The sequence below is a fragment of the Manacus vitellinus genome, unplaced genomic scaffold (genome assembly GCF_001715985.3).
Source record: "Manacus vitellinus isolate BGI_N305 unplaced genomic scaffold, ASM171598v3 scaffold_0_pilon, whole genome shotgun sequence".
NCBI lineage: Eukaryota > Metazoa > Chordata > Aves > Passeriformes > Pipridae > Manacus > Manacus vitellinus.
This window is the reverse complement of record NW_021938789.1, coordinates 13,191,988-13,214,135: the sequence shown is the minus strand read 5'-3', so window position 1 is coordinate 13,214,135 and position 22,148 is coordinate 13,191,988. Positions and strand designations below refer to the sequence as shown.

Genomic DNA, 22,148 nt, shown 5'->3' with positions numbered 1-22,148 from the left:
CTTCTTTACCTACCTTCAGATGTTTTCCAGCGTTTCCACAGATCCTCAATGGTGATATGTTTGTCTTCTCTGTGCAGGTGACTATGTTTATTAGAGGCATCCTTGTACTGCATATCTTCCCTTAGAAACTGAAGAAAAAGGAAAAATGTCATATTAAATGCCAAAATAACAATTTCTGAACAGAAACTAGAAGGAAATCAGGTAGACAAGAGTTCTTTGCTATCTCTTCCCCATGCGAGCGACACAGAATTCATCTAAGTTCTCTAAAAAGACTCAGAAAGCACATTATCAGAAATCTCTTATAAGATTTGTTTTCACCATGATTATATCCTAGAAAAACTGAAGGTTCAGTTGCTAGTATACTAGATTTAACAACATTTTTAGCATGCCTTAGATTTACAGTGATTACAAGAATGCACCACACAAGTCATACTGCATACTTCTGTACTCTGAAGACATTTAACCAACTTTGTCTACTTGAAAATAAGACCACGTAAGATTTGAAAGTGCATCACTCCTTTATGGATGAGTAATCCTTGAATCCTGCAACACCAGTTAAATGCAACTGCTTGAGGATGAAAGTAAACTGTTGACTAAGTATTAGTAAAGTCTTTTAATTAGACAACAAAAATTTGACTTTATTTCATCAAATCAAACAACAGAAGCCATTTGAGGGTCAATTTTCTTCTCACTAATCATTCCTTGGTGGTTACACTCCAAGTACAGAAGCATTACATAAAGCTGCTTCATTCTCAGTAATTAACAGGAAGCCTTTTAGTAAACATGATAAAAGAAGTTCATGCAATCATGTCAAACATAATGGGTGGTAAGGCACTGGAACAGGTTGCCCAGTGAAGCTGTGAATGCCCCATCCCTGGAAATATTTGAGGTCAGGTTGGATAGGGCTTTGAACAATCTGATCTAGTGGAAGGTGTCCCTGCCTACAACACAGAGATTGAGACTAAATGATCTTTAAGGTCCCTTCCAACCCAAACCGTTCTATGATTTTATGACAGCAGTGTTGCACTAGCATTTCACAAGTCACTACAAACAGGTTCACCAAATACATGCACAAAAACCCCCCATGGAACTGTAAAACCCATTCTATTTTTATTTCGTACAGGCCTAGAAAAGTTGGAATAGTGGTTGGCAAACAACCTCCCACTAATAGTGGAAACCTTGCATAGGTATCAGTCCCTAAAATCACAGTATGAGCAGTCTCCATGAGTGAAGACCTTAGTATTCATATCAGATAACTAACATTTGGTACAAACAGTACCAGAAAACTAAGTAATCTTCCACAGTAGAGAGCTTGTTTTCTTCAGTTCCTGAAGGATGAAGTTGCTCAAACAAAACCAGCTACAGATAGACATAACAGCTAAGTAAAAACCAGCTTTTCTATGTGGCTGGTCATATGTCATCATCACTTCAAGCAGAAGGGAGGAAGAAGGCCAAGTTAGTGATGCACTGCAGAAGAGCCCAATTCTTAAAATTTAGTCCAAGGAATAATTTATGTGCAAAGCTTCCTGCATAGGCCCCATTTCTAACAAATCTAGAGGTTATATAATTCAAGAAACTGCAAGAGAGACTGAAAAGTAGCCAATGCTAAACCATAACATATCTTTATAACAAGATATAGAGTATGAAACCAGAAATATGCAAGCAAAAGCTAACACTTTTCCCTTACTAGAATATTTTTACTAGGATGTAAGGAAATCTAAAACTATGTGAAAGGATTCAAGTTTCTCCTCTAACTTGGGATACAATACTAATTGCTTTCTCTAAGCCAGCCATAGAGCCATAGTATCAATACAGATTGTATGCAAATCTTCTCTCATTTATCTATTACTTCAAAACTTTTTTTGATTGTCAGACATTAGCTTTCTAAAGCCTTTTGATTCCTAAAATAGTTCCATTTAGCCCATACGAACTGCACAAGCATTTTCAACTCCTCTTCCCCATGTGAATGGTACAATTTCAGATATAAAAAAATATACATGCACAAACATGCACATCCATGAGAAATATAGGAGAAATTTATGAAACATATGAGAACTGAAAAGAGCAGCCTGTTGAGCAAGGGCTATTACAGGACTTCTGAAACATTACGGATCAGCAGCAGTAAAAATGTTTAATAAACACAGAACTGTATGCTGTAAATGTATGCAAATGTAGAAATATTTGCTGCATATTCCATAGTCCAAGCAGGAACTCTGAAAAACCTTCCCACATTGGCAATACTACCATGAAGCTGGAAAATTCTACAATGTGCAACCAAAGATGGATTATCTTATTCATTCCCATACCATGTTTATTAAAGGGTAAACTGAAAAGCAGGAACTAAACAGTAAGAAAACAAGCAAAATAATATTCTTATCCACTTGTGCCTGTAAGCCTTTCCAGAGTAAAGTAGTCTCGTAGCTGGACATCAGGAAAGAATTGATGTTTGCCCACCTCACCTTTTCCCTCCAGACTGCAAGTACCTATTATCAGCTGACATCCCCAGCATATCTTTTGTGAACTTGGAAAAAGTATACTAAAAATTCAGCAAAAAAATATATTCTACATCCCTCCCTGTAAAGATTGTCTCTCTTCATGTGAGGGTTAAGGTAAATGCTAACACTCTTCAGCTTTCTAGTGACTGATGATAAGATTGTCCTTGGTGACTCCAAATGTCAGGTATGGACATTTGTTTTAAAAACAAATTGTTGTAGGGTGATGGCGTTTCTGAAGAGGAACAGAATGCATACATGTACATATGTTGCATGTGCAGGCTTAAACCCATTTTGCATCTTCTCAGATCTGCAAACTCAGAGCAGTTTTGTTTGTACAAACTTGCTCCTATCTTTACTGCTAGTTGTCAGCAAAGGTTGTAAAATATTGAAGGATGAGAACACTTGTGCAGTTGGAGGTGCTGTCAAGGAAAATCTGAATTGCTGTTAACAATGGTTAATACGTGATCAGAAGTAAAGGAGAGAAGGAAGATGCCAAATGATAAACAGAAAAGCTTCAAGGTGCTACATCTCACCCCAAACTAAGCACTACAAGGAACACTAAGAGAGCACTGCGGTTTAAACACAGGACGGACACACCGGTGCCTCGGCAGCAGCGATAGAGTCCCGGAGCCGCTCCTGCCGTTCGGCCCCGGCGCCCGCAGAGGGCGCAGCAGCCCCCGCGCTCCGCGCCCACGGCGGCCCGGGAAGCGCGGATCCAAGCCCGCAACACGGGATTTCCCGGGAGGAGAGCGGGATAGCGGATCTCGTTTACGCGGACAGATGGATTTGACTAACGTCCTTTTTTAAAAAGGGGCTGTCAGCACTCAAAGTTGTGAGCAGCTTGCAGTCAGTAGCCAGTACAGTTATTGCTCAGGGGGAGAGGTTCTACACCCATGAGAACTTCTCCCAAGTGAAAAGCCCCTCTTCTGTTCTATCCTACCCACGCTGCTCCCAGATCTGTGAAAATAATCACGATGGCTTCCTCAACAAGGTTCTCTGGCACCACATGGTCCCAGCACTAAAGTTAAGAGTACACATAGCTAGAAAGAGGCCATTGTATTTCCAAGAATGAATGCATTTACTAAAGAGGAGGTAAATAACAACATCAAATATCTTTCTTTAGTTTAAAGGATCTTCGTTTTGAAACTGGCCTAATATGGAAGTGCTTCTTCATGAAAAAGAACCGTGTCCTAAATTGAAGAAAGACAAAAACAGAACAACTCTAGTAAAAAGAGGATTTTTCTGTTCCTTGTCATGGCAGCTAATCTCTCTTCTGTTGCCCTGGTCATTAAGTATACAAAGAAAAGGTTAGAAAAATAACTCTAAATAGGGAGGTTAAAAGAATAAGCTCTAACAAAAACACATCTAGGGATTATCTTAGCCAACATAATTACTCAGGAAGGAGAAGTCCTTTTAAGACTACAAAGTTGAAACCAAGAAAGCAACAGATAAGTCACCTAAAAACTGTGAGAAACAAAAAAAAAAATCATTTGTCAATGTAGTTACTTCAAAAACAAGTAGATAGTAAAAAAAACACCACACCTAGACTTGAAAAGGAGTCTTGATCCCAAAACTCCATAACAACTATACCTCTACAAAGATCAACATCCTAAAGTCCAAGGTTAGGTAGTGTAATAGCTAGAGAGGAAACTTCTGCCTGCCTGGAGGGGACAGGACTTGTGGAGCCCTGGAGAAGTTCCAGAGTCAGGTACATGCCACCTTCCTTCCTCTTCAGAAAGCCTTTAGTACTGTAACTTTCACCAAAATCCAGTCAACTCATAAACAAAGACCAACCTAAAGCAAGAACCACAAAAAAAAAAAAAAAAAAATCTGACCATTGTAAAAGAGGTAAAAAGACATCCCAGAATCCAATACAAGTTTGACTGGTATCAGAGAGAGTGCTTACAAACTAAACTCAAGTTAAAATATGGAAGCTGTAAGAGACGCTCCTTGAAGAGCAAATGAGAAATTGCATATTTTTGCAAATGCCAGCAGAAAAGTAAAATTAACCACACTCACTAACAGCAGCAGGAAGCATTCATATGCTGTTTATATTTTGTTCTGGGTGAAGGCTCAAGTTCATGATTTTCAGTTTCATCAACATAAAATAGACCCTCTAACTGACAAGTTTACTTTAAGAGTAATTCATATTTCCTGCCTAAGTATTACTCTATTCCTCAAGTAGTGTTATTTCCTTCAGTTTTATTCCTTGATTCAAAGGGAAACCTGCAAAAGTTACAACTTCAGTTCTCCTATAACCCTTCAGATTTCCTATAAACCTTCAGATACACCCAAGTCATTGCTAGACAGCCTTCTCATCTATTGTAAGCAGACTTGTTGCAGCTATTGCAATGTCACATGTACTGAATAAATTATAATGGCAAATGTGCTTTTAAAAGGCAACATACTATAATTCAGGTATGACAGCTTTTGCAACTGCCTACCCTACAGAAGTGGCTTCTAAAGGTGTTACACAGTAAAATAAGAAAATGTATTCAAGCATAATAAAAACATTACTAGAAAAACGTAGGACATAATAAGGAAAGTTCTACCAAGTATACCTTAAGTAATCTACACATTCTACTGAAAAAAAACTTATTGCAGCTCAAAACAAACTGCAGCTATCCTACTGCAAAGTAAACTTTGCAACTCTTCAAAGCCAAAGAATTTCCAAGGGGGCATTCCATTGTAGCAGGACTAAATGCCCTCAGTGCTACATAAACAGGTGCAGACAGCTACATATTATTAGCTTAAGTACCTCCAAGGAGGCAAGGTCTGATCCAAATCACGTTGGAATAGGTTTCCACGCAACTGTACCCATGATAACATACACTGCTTCTCTACAGGACTTAGCACAAGTTAGCTGTCAACTAACACGCTCATAATGTTTTCAGACAAGTCCTGGCTCCTTATCTTGCTCTGAAAAAACAAACTGTGTAGACACATTCAGAATTGCTCACAAAACTTCGGGAGACTAAAAGACATTCTGCCTGGGGACAAATACATTAGCAGTTGAATAAAAAAAATTAATGCACAAAAGGCCTCTATTAAGAGAGTCACAAGAAATTAAGGGAATCAAAGTAACCAAATAGCTTTGGGGGAAAGGGTTTGAGACACTGGTTAGGAAGTTCAAAATACTTATTTGAATGATCAGCGTTTGTAACAGAATGTTCTTGTACAGTGAGATGTAAAACGTGCTCAAGAGCCATCCCAGTATCATGAAAAGAACAGTTCTAATGTTTTCAGTTTCTGAACCACTGCAGCAGGTATTTCTCCACATGCAGAATTTTGCCTAACCAGCTGACACTGAAATATAAAGCAGTTTACAGAAATATGAACACCAGTTTAAGGACCTTTATTATACAAATGACAAGGACAAAACCAGAATACTAAGGGAATTTTAAAGGACATTTAACATCTTAATGAGAGTATATTTGCAGAGAACAAAATGAACTAAGAACTTGGTCTACAGCAGAACGTCTCTCTGCTGAAATAACACCTGAGGTAGGCTCCTGAAGTTTAACCAGGGCCTAAGATGCACTAAAGAAATGGAAATCAAGCTTCTGAACTACATCATCTGTTACACCATACACAGCAGTACTTCCTCCTCTTCAAAATCTTCTGCTAAATCTTTACTCCCCCCAAGATCAAAAGAAAGACAAATTTTGCATAAGAATTTGCTTTTGTTCAATAAGACAGAAGGGTTATTCAATTAGCGTCATTCCACGTTTAATGTTAAATTCTCAAAATGTTTTTTCACCTCACACTTTATGCTCCTAATATCCAAAATACACATACTTAAAATGGGAGCACCACACCAGCTCAGCATCTAGTTCTTGAAGATTTCCTGTCATGGAATTTCTTGCAATTTTGCCCTAAGTGTTTGGTGCTCACTACTGTCCAGAACAGATTATTCAAATGAATAGGTCTCTGGTCCAAAGTAGTAATTCATGTCTCATTCATTTTTTATATCTCTTAAGGAACTAAATAAAGAACAAAGATATCTACAGCCTTCTTTCACCAGTTCATCGTCATACAAATTGAATAGGTAGATCTATTTCAGAAGTAATTCAGAAAATAATTTCACATTGCAAAGTTAGATGTTGAATTTTATTTCTCCGGGTTGTTTTAAAATAGTATTGCCGGTGCAAAATAATTTAATTTAGTAAGCTTATAAAATAGATTATGATGTACCAGTGCATGTACCATTTTAACTGCTAAAAGAAAGGATGCATAAACAACCAAAAATATGACTAGCAAATTAATTACGTAATAAAAATAAGTATTAGCAGCATGGACTGATTCTCCTCTACTATAAAACTTTGCATCATAAATTAGCACTAAAGGCAGGATATACTGAAGCATATGCTTCTGAACCCATCCCCGTTCTATAAATTATTAATTTTTAACTGAGTTGTTTACACTTGACCTCTGTATTTTATCAATTTCTATTTCCTTCTGGATTCTTCCTTTGACCTTTTTTCTTCTCTCAAAAAACAAAGTATGCTCTCTCTCAAGACATCACGTTTGTTGAACCTCTCAGATTATTTGCATCATGGATGCAAATATGAACATAAATCCTCAGACAATATCTTCACAGAGCCCATCCATTCAGAAAGGGTCACTTCAAAAGGAAGATCTTGGGTTATCAAACATTCTGCCCCTGGTAGAGTTACTATAGCCAAAGTGCTACGTTACTATTACTGTTCCAGATCAGATCATACTAGCTAATTTTCCTGCTTTAATCACTGTATAGAAGACAATCATCTTCCCTGGTTTAGGCAACTAAAGCTAGATTCTATTTGATTCTTGTCTCCAGACAACATTTTTAAGTCAGGCACTTCTGCATCTCATCTCTGCAGTTTGAACTTCTTTGACCATTCTGTTAAAAGCCATTCAATGCTTTCAATGCTGCAGTCTTTTCCTCTCCATACTGTACTTTGTCTTTTGTTTGTTTGTTTGTTTTCTGTGGGGTTTGTTTGGTTTTGGGTTTGTTTTTTTTTTTGTTAAGTAATAATGCAAATTCCCTCATTAAAAGAAGTTAAACAAAATATGAATACACTAAGTGACCTACCCAAATATCCCATGCAAAGATGTAAATTTGTGGCATTAGTTTGGTATGACATCAGACACACAGTAAGATACTAATATTTCAAAAACATCAATTTATTCTAATACTAGAGAGAGATTCCTTGAGGAAATTACTTCATGTACAACCTACATATGGAGGTTCTTTGGAAACAGGAAGAACCTATGTAAATAGTGAACATATGATAAGTCTGCCTTACTTCTTGTGCCTCCTCATCATTAAAACAAGTCACGTTCACATGGTGCAACAGATGCTTCCTGAGGTGGATAACCTCCCACAACACAACTAAAATCTCAGTTAGTAATATTACATCTCCCTTTTAAAGGGAAAGTTACCCATTTACAGCATATCTCTTGAAACCAGTTTAAACAATTGCAATCTTGTACATATTAATAATAAAGTAATAACAGCAGGATCTAGATCTGATAGAAAAATTCATATTAGACTGCCCTAACAATAAGCATAGGTTCGGGGTTTTTTTCACATCCTTCCTTTTTCCTTTTCTCTGCTGTACCATACCAAAAAATAAAGAAGAAAAAAATCTAACTAGTCTGTGCTCAGACTAGAGGCCCTCTAACTTCCTTAGAAGACTTCAACAAATCCCTCATGTGTTTCCGTAACTATTAAATCCCGTGCTAAAAATGTAGATCAGGTTTCCCCACATTAATGTCATCAAGGTCAAATACAAGCTTCTTTCCAGCCCATATAAAGTAGGTCCAAACAGGCTTCCAGTATCAGATCATTTCTGAGAAAATAAGAAATTTCTTCTAACAAGTTCTAATTTTCTTATATCCTAAAAAAACTCCTTCTCTACAGAATGATTTTATGTGACCCTTCATTTTACAGAGGAAAAACAAACTACAACATAAAACAGGGCATGAAAACATTAGGAAAAATAAACTGTGTGCAGATGAAGTGTCTGAAATCACCATTGGGAGTTAACTGGATTAGCAAATTAAAATAGTTAAAATAAATAGTCCACCTTTAGCTCTTTTTACCTTCCCTCTCAAAATAACTTATTTACAAGAACTTCCTTCCTTGGTGTAAATATACACTTGTAATAGTGTTGTAGTGCTGGTAAAAGAGCAGAAAGTTATTCTACTTTGTGACATTCTTCCTGCCAAATATAAAGCTGAGGAATATCTAACCAACATACTCAATATGCCGCTCTTCCAGGACTCTTGCAAGTAAAAACCATGCAGCATAAAACAGAAAATCCATTCCCTGCTGTTAAGTAAAATCCCTGCATTTCATGTAAGCTTTACTTCTAATAGAGATTTTTTAATTATCAGTCCTCATTTTTAATCAAGGCAAGCAGCACTACCCACTGTGACAGAACAAAAAAAAATCTGGTTCTGAAATAGTGTATATTAGGATATACTTAGCGTATATTCAGACCTACTGTAATCAGAGAACTATGTAACTGTGTTGTTGAAATGTAGATCTTTTAAGATTATTGTAAAGATCCAGTAAAAGCACTACTAAGTAAAAGAAGAACATAAAAATTAGCTGAACTTGCAATTAAACTGCATTTCTTAATTATTTCAGACTTGCATTTAATGCCTTAGAAGAAAACACCCTATGCAAATACATATTCATCACCAATTTGCATGGAAAATATACGTAGAGCTAGGTTGCAGGGAGGGGGTTATTAAATATTTCTTCAATAGTTTAAAATGAACTAGCAGAAACAAGGGCTACATTTCGGTCATCTTATTTTATGCACAATGAGTAGTTTGAATACACAGTTTCACTCATCTGTCAGTACCCCAGCTGAAACAGCATCCCTCATCAGCTGTTCTAATTTCAGCCTCTTAAACAGGTCTTAAGAGTAGCTTCTGTTGCTTCCTCTGGAACAGGAAGAAACTTAAGGTCAGATATAAAGATGGTCCACTGAAAACCAGGACAGATCTTCTGAATACTAATAAAAAGTTTCCAATGTATAAATATTTCTGTATTTTCTTCTAACTTTCTCAGCTTCCATGTATAACAAATGCAGTACAAGTGAAGAGAATCAATCAAAGTGCTGGGAAGTTCATTAGGAAGATCACACTCCATCACTGATGTTTCAGTTTTCAGACTGGACTGTGCCTATCCCAAACATTAATGACAACCACCCAACATTCTGCAATAACAGAGCTAGACTATCTCCATTATATTATAAAAGCCATGGTAGTCAGGAAAAATCCCTAACTGGGAAAAGGGAAACATCACTCCTATTTAAAATTAGAAGAAAGGAAGACAGGGGAACTAAAGAACAGTGAGTCTCAGCTCTGTGTCTGGAGCAGATCCTCAAGGAAACAATGTTAAGGCACACACAGTGATGTGATTCCAGACAGCCAGCACTGCCTCGCTAAGGGCAAACAGTGTCTAACCAACCTGGTGGCCCCAGGGTGACTGCAGCGCTCAGAGAAGGAACACGAACCCATGTTGTCTACCTAGACTTCTGAAAGGCTTCTGGCATGATCCCACATAACATCCTTTTCGCCAAATTGGAGAGAGATGGATTAAAAGGGTGGACCATTCGGTGGATAAGGAACTGGCTGAATGGACATAGCCCGAGTTGAGGTCAGTGGCTCCATGTCCAGGTGGAGGCCAGTAATGAGTGGTGCCCATCAGGGACTTCTGTCAGGACAAGTGCTCTGTGATATCTTCATCAATGACAGACAGTGAGATCAAATGCACCCTCAGCAAGTTTACAGATGACCCAAAGCTGAGCAGTGCAGTTGGCACAACAGAAAGAAGGGATGTCATCCAGAGGGACCTGGACAACCTTGAGAAGTAGGCCCAGGAGAACCTCCTGAAGTCCAAGTGCAAGGTGCTGCACCTGGGTTGGGCCAAGCCAGACATGAGCACTGACTGGGAGAACTCACTGAGAGCAGCCCTGCGGAGAAGGACTTGGAGGTTCTCATGGATGAAAAGCTGTACGTGAGCCAACAGTGTGTGCTCACAGTCCAGAAAGCCAACTATATCCTGGGCTGCATCAAAAAAAAAGTAGCCAGCAGGTCAAGGGAATTGATCTTCCCCTTCTATTCTGCTCTTGTGAGACCCCCACCTGGAGTACTGCATCCGGTTCTGGGGTCCTCAGCACAAGAAACACATTGACCTGTTGGAGCAAGTCCAGAGGAAGCCACCAAGATGCTCAGAAGGCTGGAGCACCTCTCCTATGAAGACAGACAGAGAGCTGCGATTGTTCAGCCTGTAGAAGGCCCCAGGGTGATCTTATTGTGACCTTCAGTACTTAAATGGAGGGTATAAAAAAGAGGGAGAACAACTTTTTACACAGGCAAGTAGTGATAAGACAAGGGAGAAAGGTTTTAAACTAAAATAGGAGAGATTTAGATTACATGTTAGGAATAAATTCTTTACTCAGAGGACAGTGAGGCACCAGAACAGGTTGCTCAGAGAAGCTGTGGATGTCCCATCCCTGAAAGAACTCAAGATCAGGTTGGATGGGGCCTGTTGATGCTGTTTGCACACAGGCACATAGAAAAGTAAGTAGCATCATATTAAACTTGACAAATGACAATTCATAACCAAACTCATTCAGGGAGAGCAATCTTCTCCTAGATGTTATAAAAAAGGATGACAAAGAAGGGCAAGATTCTTCTCCCATTCATCTACAGTGACAATGGGTATCAGAGCCACATGGCAATACCCTTATTTTTAGGGGACATCATCACTCTCCTTCCTTTCTAAAGCTTGTGCCTAACAACTGCCAGAATGCAAAGTAAACACAACAAAACTACACAGATATTTCCACTCCTACTAGTAATTTTGAGAATCCTGATGGTAAAGTTGAGTAAGTGCAAGGGCATGTCCTTTGCCAGGACCATCAGGAGCCTGCCTACCCAACTCATTTGAACGCAGACACAAAAAACTTCAGGCAGGTCTGTATAACCTTCCTTAGTTCATAGGTTTTAATCTACCATTAGCCTACAGCAGGAGGTGATTACTACTTCCCTGTAAAATGTAAGCAAAACCAGAAATCTTTCTAAACTGCTGTCTGTAAAAGGTATTGCTTTGCACCATGAAGTATTTGCAACAGATCAAAGGCAAATAGGAAAGCCAGTGATGCCTTAAGCAAGAAAACTTTGAGCAAAGAAACTAATACCAGGTGATGGATCACAACAACCTCATTGCAAGCTAAGCCAACACCATTTGCCTACTTCTTACACCAATCACAAAAATAACAGCTTTTATACATAGTCATACAAAACTTTCCTGTAGGCTAGAACAGTGGACAACAATATGCCATTTCAGACAATTATAGAAATTAGACCTTCCTTCCATATTTGGCTGAGGGAAGGGCTGCATTAAGAAAAACAGCAACAACTGCTCAAGTGCTGGAAGATAAAGAGCAGCTATACAAAACAATGAAGGGAAAAAAGAGACCTCATGCATGCACAAGTGAAGATTTTTTTATTCGTACCTCATCACTTTCATCTACTTCAATACCACCGTCTTTGTCATCATCCATTTGTTTATGGATCATTCGGAGAGCTTCTAGGCTGAATCGGTCCTCCTCAGTAAAGCATGGTGGGCTGAGTGAACTGCAGGGATCTAAAGTGGGGAAAAAAAACCAAAAACAAACCATTAGTTAGTGTCACTCCAGAATATAATTTTCCCAAGCAGAAGAAAGGGCTTAATTTCTGTATTGTGTACCTGTACTTCATTGCACATAATCACCAGGTAATAGACATCAAATTTAACTGTAAAATAATAATTATTACCAAAAAGAGCGAAAGGGGGGGTGTGTAAATCAACTCTTTTTTTTATTCAGGAAGGAGTCCCCAAAAATAAGCTGGAATAGTTTTGACACTTTGTTTTCTCCACCCCAGTAGCTTACTATTTCCACTTTTTCTTCTATCATCCACTCTCAGTAATATGTCACTACAATAGCAAATAAAGTCACTGCACTTCCCAACCTCCTTTCTGAACCTCTGGGCTACACAGAGAGCGGTGGCGGAGAAGGAAAAGAACTGTCATGTCATACAATCATAGCTTTATAAACAGATAAGAAAGGGATGGTAATCACATTGCAGATAGAAACCTAAGTCAGTAGTATTACTACTGAACACAAAATATTCAAAGAGGACTGCAAGAGAAGAAAGTGCACTGCAAAAAAATTTCAGCTGATATATTTATATAATACATTATATATAATATATGATATATAAAATATAATTTTATATAATACATTATATATAATACATGATATATCGCTCATGTACCCTCTGATTACAAACGGCAGTCGCTGTGGAGCACATTTCCAAGTCAAAAATAGTATGTTTTCATTTGCATTCATTACTGAAGGCTCATGATTTGTGCACAGCTTATGGCTCGACTTGCACCATATCAGCCTGCTAAGTCTCTGTTCTTTCCTTCTACAAGGCATATGCCAAATGCTCCAAAAATCTGCAATGCATGATGATCAACCATCATTAAACTGGTCTTTCACAGACCTTGGCATTAACTAATAGCTAACTATTTCATTGATTCTGATGTATCCAACACCATCAAAGAACAGAATGTGGAGAAGGATACAGAAATCATTTTTTGAAAGTTCAGCTTTAATAAGATAGTGAATTTCCATCGTGATAGCCATTATAAAAATGCAGTGACTAGTCCCATAAACTGGTGCACTACACTTTAACCAATGCAAATACAAATTGAGGCAACATGTGAGTAATTTTTGCTTCTTCCAGTCTATCAGACACTTAAGCTTTCATATTGCTACAGAATTTATTTAAAGGCTCTTTTATATAAGTAATGTAAAGGAAGCACAGAAATAGAGAGAATGAAGAGTTTGCACAGAAAACCTAATTTATTGTTTTACTATTTCATACTAGTTGGATTATCATAATTCTGCTTTTCTATTATGAATTCTAAAATAATCAAAAATCAAAAATAATGGAATGTATAAGGCTACAAAGTAGAAGAATGAAGATAACAACCACAACATAGTTGGAATCTCAGATGCATAATTAACATAACTGATTCCCAAGGCTAGATGCAAGTCAACGCATTCTTAATTATGGTCAAGTTTTATTATACAGAAACCAACAGAAATCTGTCTTCTATGTCCATGAACAAAAACAAACAAACAAAAAAAATCAACATTAAAAAAACTCAAACACCTCACTGACACTGTCCCAGAACACAGATGCTGCTTTCAGAAATAATTCATGTAATTCAGAAAGACAAACTTCTAAATCTCTTCTTTACTAAATTACTAAGTATTAAATATTACTAAATAATTCATTACTAAATATTAAACCAGGCCAATCGCAAACTATAATTTTCAACTTTGGAATGCAACCAATATTTTATTAAGAAAAACCAAGTAATTTTTTTTTTTACTTTTAAAAAATATCTATTTTATTTTTCCATCTTTGTTTTATCACAAAAGGTATTATTTCGCAATACTCAGCCTTTAAATTTTTGCCCTGCAATTAAAACATTAATATAGCCAGGGGCATTAAAGGACTGAGCCCTGAAATAAAGGACTATATAGAATTGCTGTAGAAAGGCTTCCCTTGCAACTGTAATGAATCACCTCTGCCAGTAATTAAATTCCAGTGGACATGAAAAAGGGATATGAATTTACTTAAAATACAACCATAAATTAGAAGAACCATCTTTGTATTACATGTTTAGATCTATACTGTATTTTAAGTTAGAAGAAAGTATAAACATCAAAAACTGATAAAGAGGTCCCCCAAACACACCCAACTTGCTTAATTTGAACTTAGTTCTATTCTTACATAGAAGAAAACGTCAGATAGTGTTCACAATTTGCAAGCACCCACTCAAATGTTCTTCCATTTTGTTCAGCTGAAAGCCCAGCTTTTCAAATCAAAAGGTTTTCTCCAAGTACCATTTCACACAGTTGAGCCTGATCAGTTCCTTAATCAGAGTACTTATCTTAAATATGCCTTTTTAGGATATTTAAGCATGAAGGCACTTTAAGGAGCTATGGTTCTTCTTGAGAGAAGTAAACAGGCTGCTAGTGCTTCAAATGTCCCACGAGCTGGCTCCAAGAACACTTGATCTCTCTCTTAAGAAACGATAGAGTGCCAATTGCTCATTTTGAGACTGAGAAACAGAGTAGGACCACATGTTAACTGTAATAAAAATTAACCCACTCTAAACAGAATCCAGATTTACTTCGAAGCTACTTACTATTATGAAGCTGGTAAAATTAAACATTCCCAGACTGACAACACGGGTCATCATCCCCTTCTTCAGAGAACAATCTCAAAACAAAAACAAATTAGAAAGCCACTCCAACCTAAAGAACAAGTGAAAAGCATTTCACAAGCACACCTATGGAGCCCTACCAAATCCAAAAAACAGCTGACAGAAACTGAATCATCTGCAGCTCTGCAGAATATTCTATCATGCAGTATTTTGCCTCAATTGCATGGTAAAAACGATTCAAATTAATACTAGATGAAGTATGGTTAGTTAAGTGGCTATTTGGGAAGTTTCCAAGATAAAAGCCAAGAGGAAAAGTCTTAAGATACAGCAAACACCACAGATATAGCCCTGAGGCCCCACAAGAAGTCATAAGACTAGTTGATAATTTATTTTTCACTTTGAATCCACCCTATTGAAGGTGTTCTGGGATTCCAAACCTTCTACTGTACTTTAAGGACAAACCTAATTTCACGTCTGGACCAATTTCTCTGTCCTAGTCTGGTGTGTTGTCATAAATACACTTAGTCCAAAATAATCATCACAGGAAAAAGTAGAGATGATAAATTTGCCCATGGAATGAACAGATAGCTTGGAATTTGAGGCTTCCTTTAACAAAAAGCACAGAAGAATCAGCAAAAGCAAACAAAAGAGAGAAGGTGGACAAGAGGCATAAAAGCACAGCATATGTCACTCCAGGCACCAGTAATTTTACAGCCTAGTTTTTCATGTTGGTCAGAAGTGACGAAGTTTCAGAATTACTGGTCATAATAAGGAGGTAATTTCTTACTAAAAACTAAATGCCAAACTCATGGCTCAACAAACCTGGCATAGGATTTTGAAACAAACCCCTCTCCTGCCTTGAGGCAGTAACTGCCTCTCAGCTCTAAGGCAAGGGCAGAAAGTCTTCACCAGTCCACAGGAGTCTCTCACGAGAGACAGTCTGATAATGAACAAAGCACAGTTAACCAACCCAAGATACAGGAAACTTTGTATTTACAGGCCAGGGGAAAATACAACAGAAGTTAAACTTAGAAAGTGACACTGTCAACACAAGACATTAAGGAAAATTAATTACACTGATATCTTGATATCTTCAAGAGCTCATGTTAGCAAAGCCCTTGAAATTTATTTAGGGAAACATCATTAGAAATGGTTCCAAATCAAAAGGGTATATGCACTGCATAGTCTTTCATCTATCCTGCATTTACTGCTGTGAGTGTAACAGACTTCAGAACGAAAAGGACTGACAGATAAGAAACGGTAGTTCTTTTTCACACACTTCCTTTGCATGTGGCCCCTGGATCACAAAAGCTACGCCTATGCCAAAGCCTGTGACAGTGACCCCAACCAGGTGTTTGCAGTTCCAATCTGTCCCCAAAGTGCCTGAGCCTTTGAGTGTTTTCAATGCCTGAAAGAGCCTTTTTAAGAATGAATGGACAAACAAAACCTTCATGATTTTTCAGGGCTACCTGGAATCAGGTACAAACCATCAAATTTAAGATTTAAATGCCTTTAAATTTTCCCATTAGTTCACTCAGAGTAACTTAGCAGTTGGAAGTTATTTCAAACTTAGCAGTTGGAAGTTTGGAGACCGACTACTACATATCCCTTTTGTTCTGTGAGCGCTCACCAAGAAGGAAGAGCACTGTTTTTACGATAACATATGGCCGTCCTATGGAAACACGCAGTGTTTCCATGACTGCCTTTTACTGATGAATTCAGCACTGTTGTGCTAGGTTTATGATTCCTCATTCCTAAAAAGCCATCTGGAATAAAGGGAAGCCTCACAGAAAAGGCAAGCACTATACAGTGTCGGTTTCCTAAGTACGTACTCTCAGCTTAAAATAACCATGTTCCAGCATGCCCTGATGACAGAAGTGGATTTCTTTGCATTTTCCAGAGACAAAGAAGGTATCTGCAATACCCCCAACCCCCTACCAAATGTATCTTCCCCTAACTAGGATTTCTATTTCCTTATATTTCTGTTGTGCTCTAGTTTTACATGTACTTCAATACATTACAGTTTCATCACCAATTCAAAATATGACTCCTTTCAATGCACAAAACCTGTAAAAGAACAAAAATTTTTGAAGACCTGAGTACAAATCCAAGTGTCAAATACAAGAGGGACTAATGAAATTACTGAAAAAAGCAAGTGTTTTCAAGAATTTTGCCTGACATTCAAACAGCTATTCACAGTAAAGGCAATAAACATGTTTTTATCTTAAACCCTTACATAAGTTGTCAATAAAAATCTTCAAATGCTTGAGACACAGCCTCACAGTGAGCTTCGTTTAATCTTTCAATTAGAAGCTCCCAAAGCAAATCACTCCTACTCTTAATAATTAAACTCCTCCATATGGCAAGTAGGCTGAGCAGGATCTAACAGTTAACTTGACAAAGTAATTTGTGGCATTATTTTTCACTCCAATCATTTCAATAAAAGTTCATCACTGCAACACATCTTTCCACTAAAAACAGTTTAAAAAAACAGACAAAATTTTGACAAAAAGCATAGAGTACCTTGTCTTCTAATCACAACACTGATGTTACTTAACTGAGCTTCCTGAAGAGGAAAATGCAATAACCCTAATGACAGCAGGGCAAGGGGAAGGGGTGTAACAGGAAAGGAGATTCAGAGCAATGTTGTCTCCAAAAAATTTGAAAGAGTAAAGTTTCACATTAGGTTTTTCTGCTGCTCTGTATTAGAAATTGAACTAACCTCTGAAACTGTTTGTAAACTCGCTCAATAACAGCAGATTAGACTCCTAAATTAAACTCCTGACTGCAAAGTCTGGTATATGGAGCACTTATTTCTGAATACAGATGTAATACTTAGTAGCTGGTAATGCTGCAGTTTAACAACAAATATATATATACATACCACCAAAAAATCCCACCTATTTACAGTCAGGCCCCATGAAAGCTGCCATGATTCTTTTAAAATCCACTAAACATTCTTCATTTAAAAAAAAATGACATGTCAAACAACTCTAAAATAAATCATTACAACTTCACTACGTATACAACTGATCTTTGCATGAGGGAGCCAAACCTGGTTTTGTCACTACTGAAAACTGTCCATTTATTCTGCTACTTCAGTATCTTTAAATATATGCAGATCAATTATATTCCTCCTTTCCCCCACATGGAAACTTGATGAGGCAAGCAAGGCTTTGATTTTTTCTTAAATCACCACTAGCTCATCTCTGCTTTCTCCACACCCACAAAAAATCTGTCTAATTCTGAACTTCATTTTCTATACGGGGGGGGGGGGAAATCAGTGAGATTGGTTTATTTAAAGCAGAAATTCAGTCAAATAATGTCATTAGTAAAACCAAGTGTTAGGACAGGTTTAGATTAAAGTTTTTCTAATCTTTCCTAAATAAAAAGCCTCAAAACAAACTGCAGAACAGCAGACACTTAACTTTCTGATCACCTGTTAAGACATTCAAAACATCTTACACTATCTTAGATAACTATTTAAGAACTTTGTAGCCAGAAAAACATTTACTCAAAGGAAAAGATACAACAGGAATTCTCCAGAGAATTATATTTGATGGCAAATCTAATTTTCCTTTAATTTAACCGCATTAAAAGCAACTATTCCAAACCAGCAATGCTTGTTTTAAAAGGAAATTGCAAAAAGGGTTTTGAATATGTTAATCATGCCACGGATTATTCTGACAAGACAAAAATATCGGTATAAACACTTCATTTAGACTGATAGGAAATTAATTATAAAATTACAACACTGTTCTGACTATATAAAAATCGAGAAGATGGATTCATGGCTTTTCCATCTCCTTCCCACACCCTCCCTGAGCAATGACACAGTTTGAAGGGAAGAGGAAGTTGGACAATTATTGTATACAATGGTCAAAGTAGACTGATTTAGAAAAGGAACTCCTGCCAACCCTAACAAAGCAGGATGAGAGGAAACTGGGAGATGCATCTTACACAAGCCCTCTAAAATTCTGTTTTTTCCTCCTTCCAACCTTACCTTTACTTCTATGATACTTACTATACAAAGCTGCAAACATATATGAATATTCAGTGCAAAAAAAAAAGTTCCAGATGTCTCATTCTTATTCTCAGCAATAGTAAGGTCTTTTTCACTTTACTTGTATTTATTAGTACAAGACCAAGAGAGGGAGTATTTAAAGTAGTTTAAATCTAAGTTTTCATGATTTGGTAGTGAAAACTACATTATGCATCATTAAAAATGTATTATGTATTCTTTGCACATTAGAGCAATTATCAGCAGCTAAAATTATAATAGCTCCAAGAAAAAAAAATTTACAGGGGTTCGAATATGACCTAAATTCTTAACTTCACCTGGAATAAACACACATCCTTAACTCAGACAAAATTAAAAAGGACAGTCAAGTATCTCTGCCTTATATTCCATACGTGTTCAGAAGTTACAGCTATTTGAGAAATACAATTGTGAATTTTGAGTTCATTTGTCAGTTGAACACTCATTAAGCTGATGAAGTAAGTTACAGGCGTGTATTCATATATATTCAGTGACAATGCATAAGATGCATCTAAGCACATATAACAACACATATCCAAGTTTTTATATATTTTAGGTCTGACTGGTTCTTTACTGCTGTTCTAACTATTTCCTCCCTTTTCTAACATCAGGAAGCTGAAAAAGATGCAGTATATCCCTGATGGTCTACTTTAATCTGCCCAAGAGTTTTTCAGTTCTTAAGAAAGAACAGCAGCGTAGCATTTAAGTGACTTTCTTAATTTGGCCAGGAAATCAGAGGACTGATTTACAGGTGATCTCCAAATGACTGATAATATGCTCATGTGATTTCCAAAGCAAACTTGCTAGTAATCATTTTCTAATTAAAACCTCATTTTCTTGCTTAGAATTTCATCCTTGTTAACACATTAATCTGGAAGCTGGATCTTCAGCCTCCTGGTGAAAGCCTATAGTCAATATTCAATGGACTAATTTCTATCTAGATATGGCTCAAGAGTTAAAAAGAGCACAAGGCACTAAATTCCTTTTTGGAAGACAGTGACATGCAGAATACAGCAACCAGGATAGTATGGCTTATGATTTAAAAATTTACAATTTTTTTTATTCATACTGAAAAGGTATGAACTTTTAAGACTGAAAAAGAGGAAGAGGAGAAGCACTGGAAGAGGATTTTATCATGTTATAAATTTTTGTAAAAAGTGTAGTAAAAGGCATAAAATTTTTACAGATGTAGTTTTAAGATTTAAAAGCCATCTTACACTTTCAAACAAATAAACTGAAATTTGCTAAAATTAGGAGTGTAATAAAGTCAAATTAATTATTTTCATTAATAATTATATTTCATAATTAATTTAATTCATAAATATATAAAACATTTCATAAAATGTTTTATATATAACTTTAAAGTTTTAATCACGTCATTGTTTCCTCTGATTTTTTTTTTTCACATGTGATTCATAATCATATCCTATATCCATGAATCAGGCATGTAAGCATGACATTGCTGGCATTACTGAATTGCTTCACTCTTCTACACCATCTGATCTAGTACGCATATTATTAACTGTTCCAACCAAGGAATCAAATTTAATCCTCTGTGAGCACCATCTGTAGCATCATCAGTTCCCTCAAAGTTCCTGTAACAACATGTTGTCAGGATGTATTTATACTTTAAGAGATCATATCAGAATTATACAACTGAAACTTAAATTAAAAAGATGTAACATAATACTAACAATAAAGGAAGATTGAAATAAAGCATCAGGACCCTCTTTTTTAAGACACAGTCTGTTAGGGTTCTAGCATTTGAGTATTAAATTGCCAGCCTACGTTTATACTTTCAGAAATACAGAGGCACTGAGTGCATAGATTCATTTTATTTAATCAATAACAGCATAATGAAACAGTTCCTTTTAGCACCATTCAATATATCAGTAATTGTAAGTATGTATAAATATCAGTTTCTTTAAATAGTCCTATTAGCTTATGCAAAAATTTAGTGGTACAGATTGCTGGCTAGTTAAGGACTAACCTACTTCCAGAAGCTTACGTGAACTGCTCTGCTGTTAGCACTCCAACTCCAGATTGCATAACTGGCAGTTTTGCTCCTACTAATATGCTGCTAAATATTTTTCTCATGATGAATTTCACCAAGTGATAAAACAGGCTGACAAATCTGCTTATGGTGTCTCAGTTCACCTTGGCTTATTTGATGCAAATTAGATTTAAAGAGCCTTTTAAAAAAAACAACCTTTTAAGGAAGCAAAAAAAAATTTAAGAATTAGACACTCACACATCTCTGGAGATAACATCATTATGCTCAGGCTCAAACTTAGCACAAATAGTAAGATTTACAATTATCAGAATGTTACAAAAAGCCATAGTTGCACATATCTCAGATACATCTTGGTTGATACCGTTCCAACAAATGTATTTCTAGGCCCATAAAAAGAGTAGGAAATGCTGTAGTTTTCCAACATGTGTTTTGTAGCTGTTAAAGTGGTGAATAAAACAGAAGGCAATTCTTACAGAATGAGCACACACTCAGCACATACTCTGTGCATAAAGTCATGCACTGGAATCACTCAGAGTAGAAAAAGAGAAACTCAATTCAATTAAATAAGAACTCCAAAACCTAGAATAAGTCCTATCATGTTAGAGATTTAGCTCAGACGGATTGTTTTTAAAAAAAGTTCACACAAGTTCACACATGGCTCTTCCCATCAAAACGAGTTAGATACAATTTGGATACAAGTTTAAAGTACAGTATTCCCCCTCTACATAAATCTCAAGTCGTTGCATAGAGAAGGAAACAGTAAGGTCCCCAAAAACTCTGCATTTGCTTGAACAACACACATTGCCAAATACTACTTATACAACTTCAAACACCATCAGTGCTCCCCAACAGCAGAAGCATACTCAGGATGCAAGGAAAAGCCAAGGAATAATTTCACATATGCTCCAAGGCAGAATAAGCCAAAGACTAATGCTAAAAGGATTCCTAATTGTTCACGCCCCCACCATCCCACCATTCATTCCTGTCCCCGTACTATCTCCTTTCTTGTACCAATACAAGCACATTTGTGCAATCATGATGCAAGAAGGATCAGAAAACTGATTCTGTCTGAATGTTTTCTCTATGCGCCTGCACAAGCACTTGTGACAGCAACGGTGCAGGGGAGGAGGAAGAAATCCATGTAGAAGCAGAGAAAAATGCACTTCACAGTCAGTGCTGCTGCTAAACCCTGGTCCTGATGTGCCCCATGTTACAAGTGAATCTAACCAGCAACATGCTAGGTGACCAATAACTGAAAAAACTGAATTAATGTAGTGGAACAACATCTACACTACTTGAGCGAAAAAC

The 22,148-nt window shown here is 36.9% G+C and overlaps 1 protein-coding gene across 2 annotated transcripts in view; it reads right to left on the bottom strand.

Annotated features, from left to right (window-relative positions):
- Window positions 1-22,148, bottom strand: part of STIM2 (stromal interaction molecule 2) — a 72,244-nt gene that overhangs the window by 24,113 nt on the left and 25,983 nt on the right. For both annotated transcript variants that reach the window (XM_029960678.1, XM_029960677.1), the window contains exons 2-3: window positions 12,017-12,147; window positions 14-128 (exon numbers count right to left, since the gene is read on the bottom strand). In XM_029960678.1, coding sequence (XP_029816538.1) covers window positions 14-128; window positions 12,017-12,079 — 178 coding nt within the window. In that variant the 5' untranslated portion in view covers window positions 12,080-12,147. The remainder of the gene's footprint in view (window positions 1-13; window positions 129-12,016; window positions 12,148-22,148) is intronic.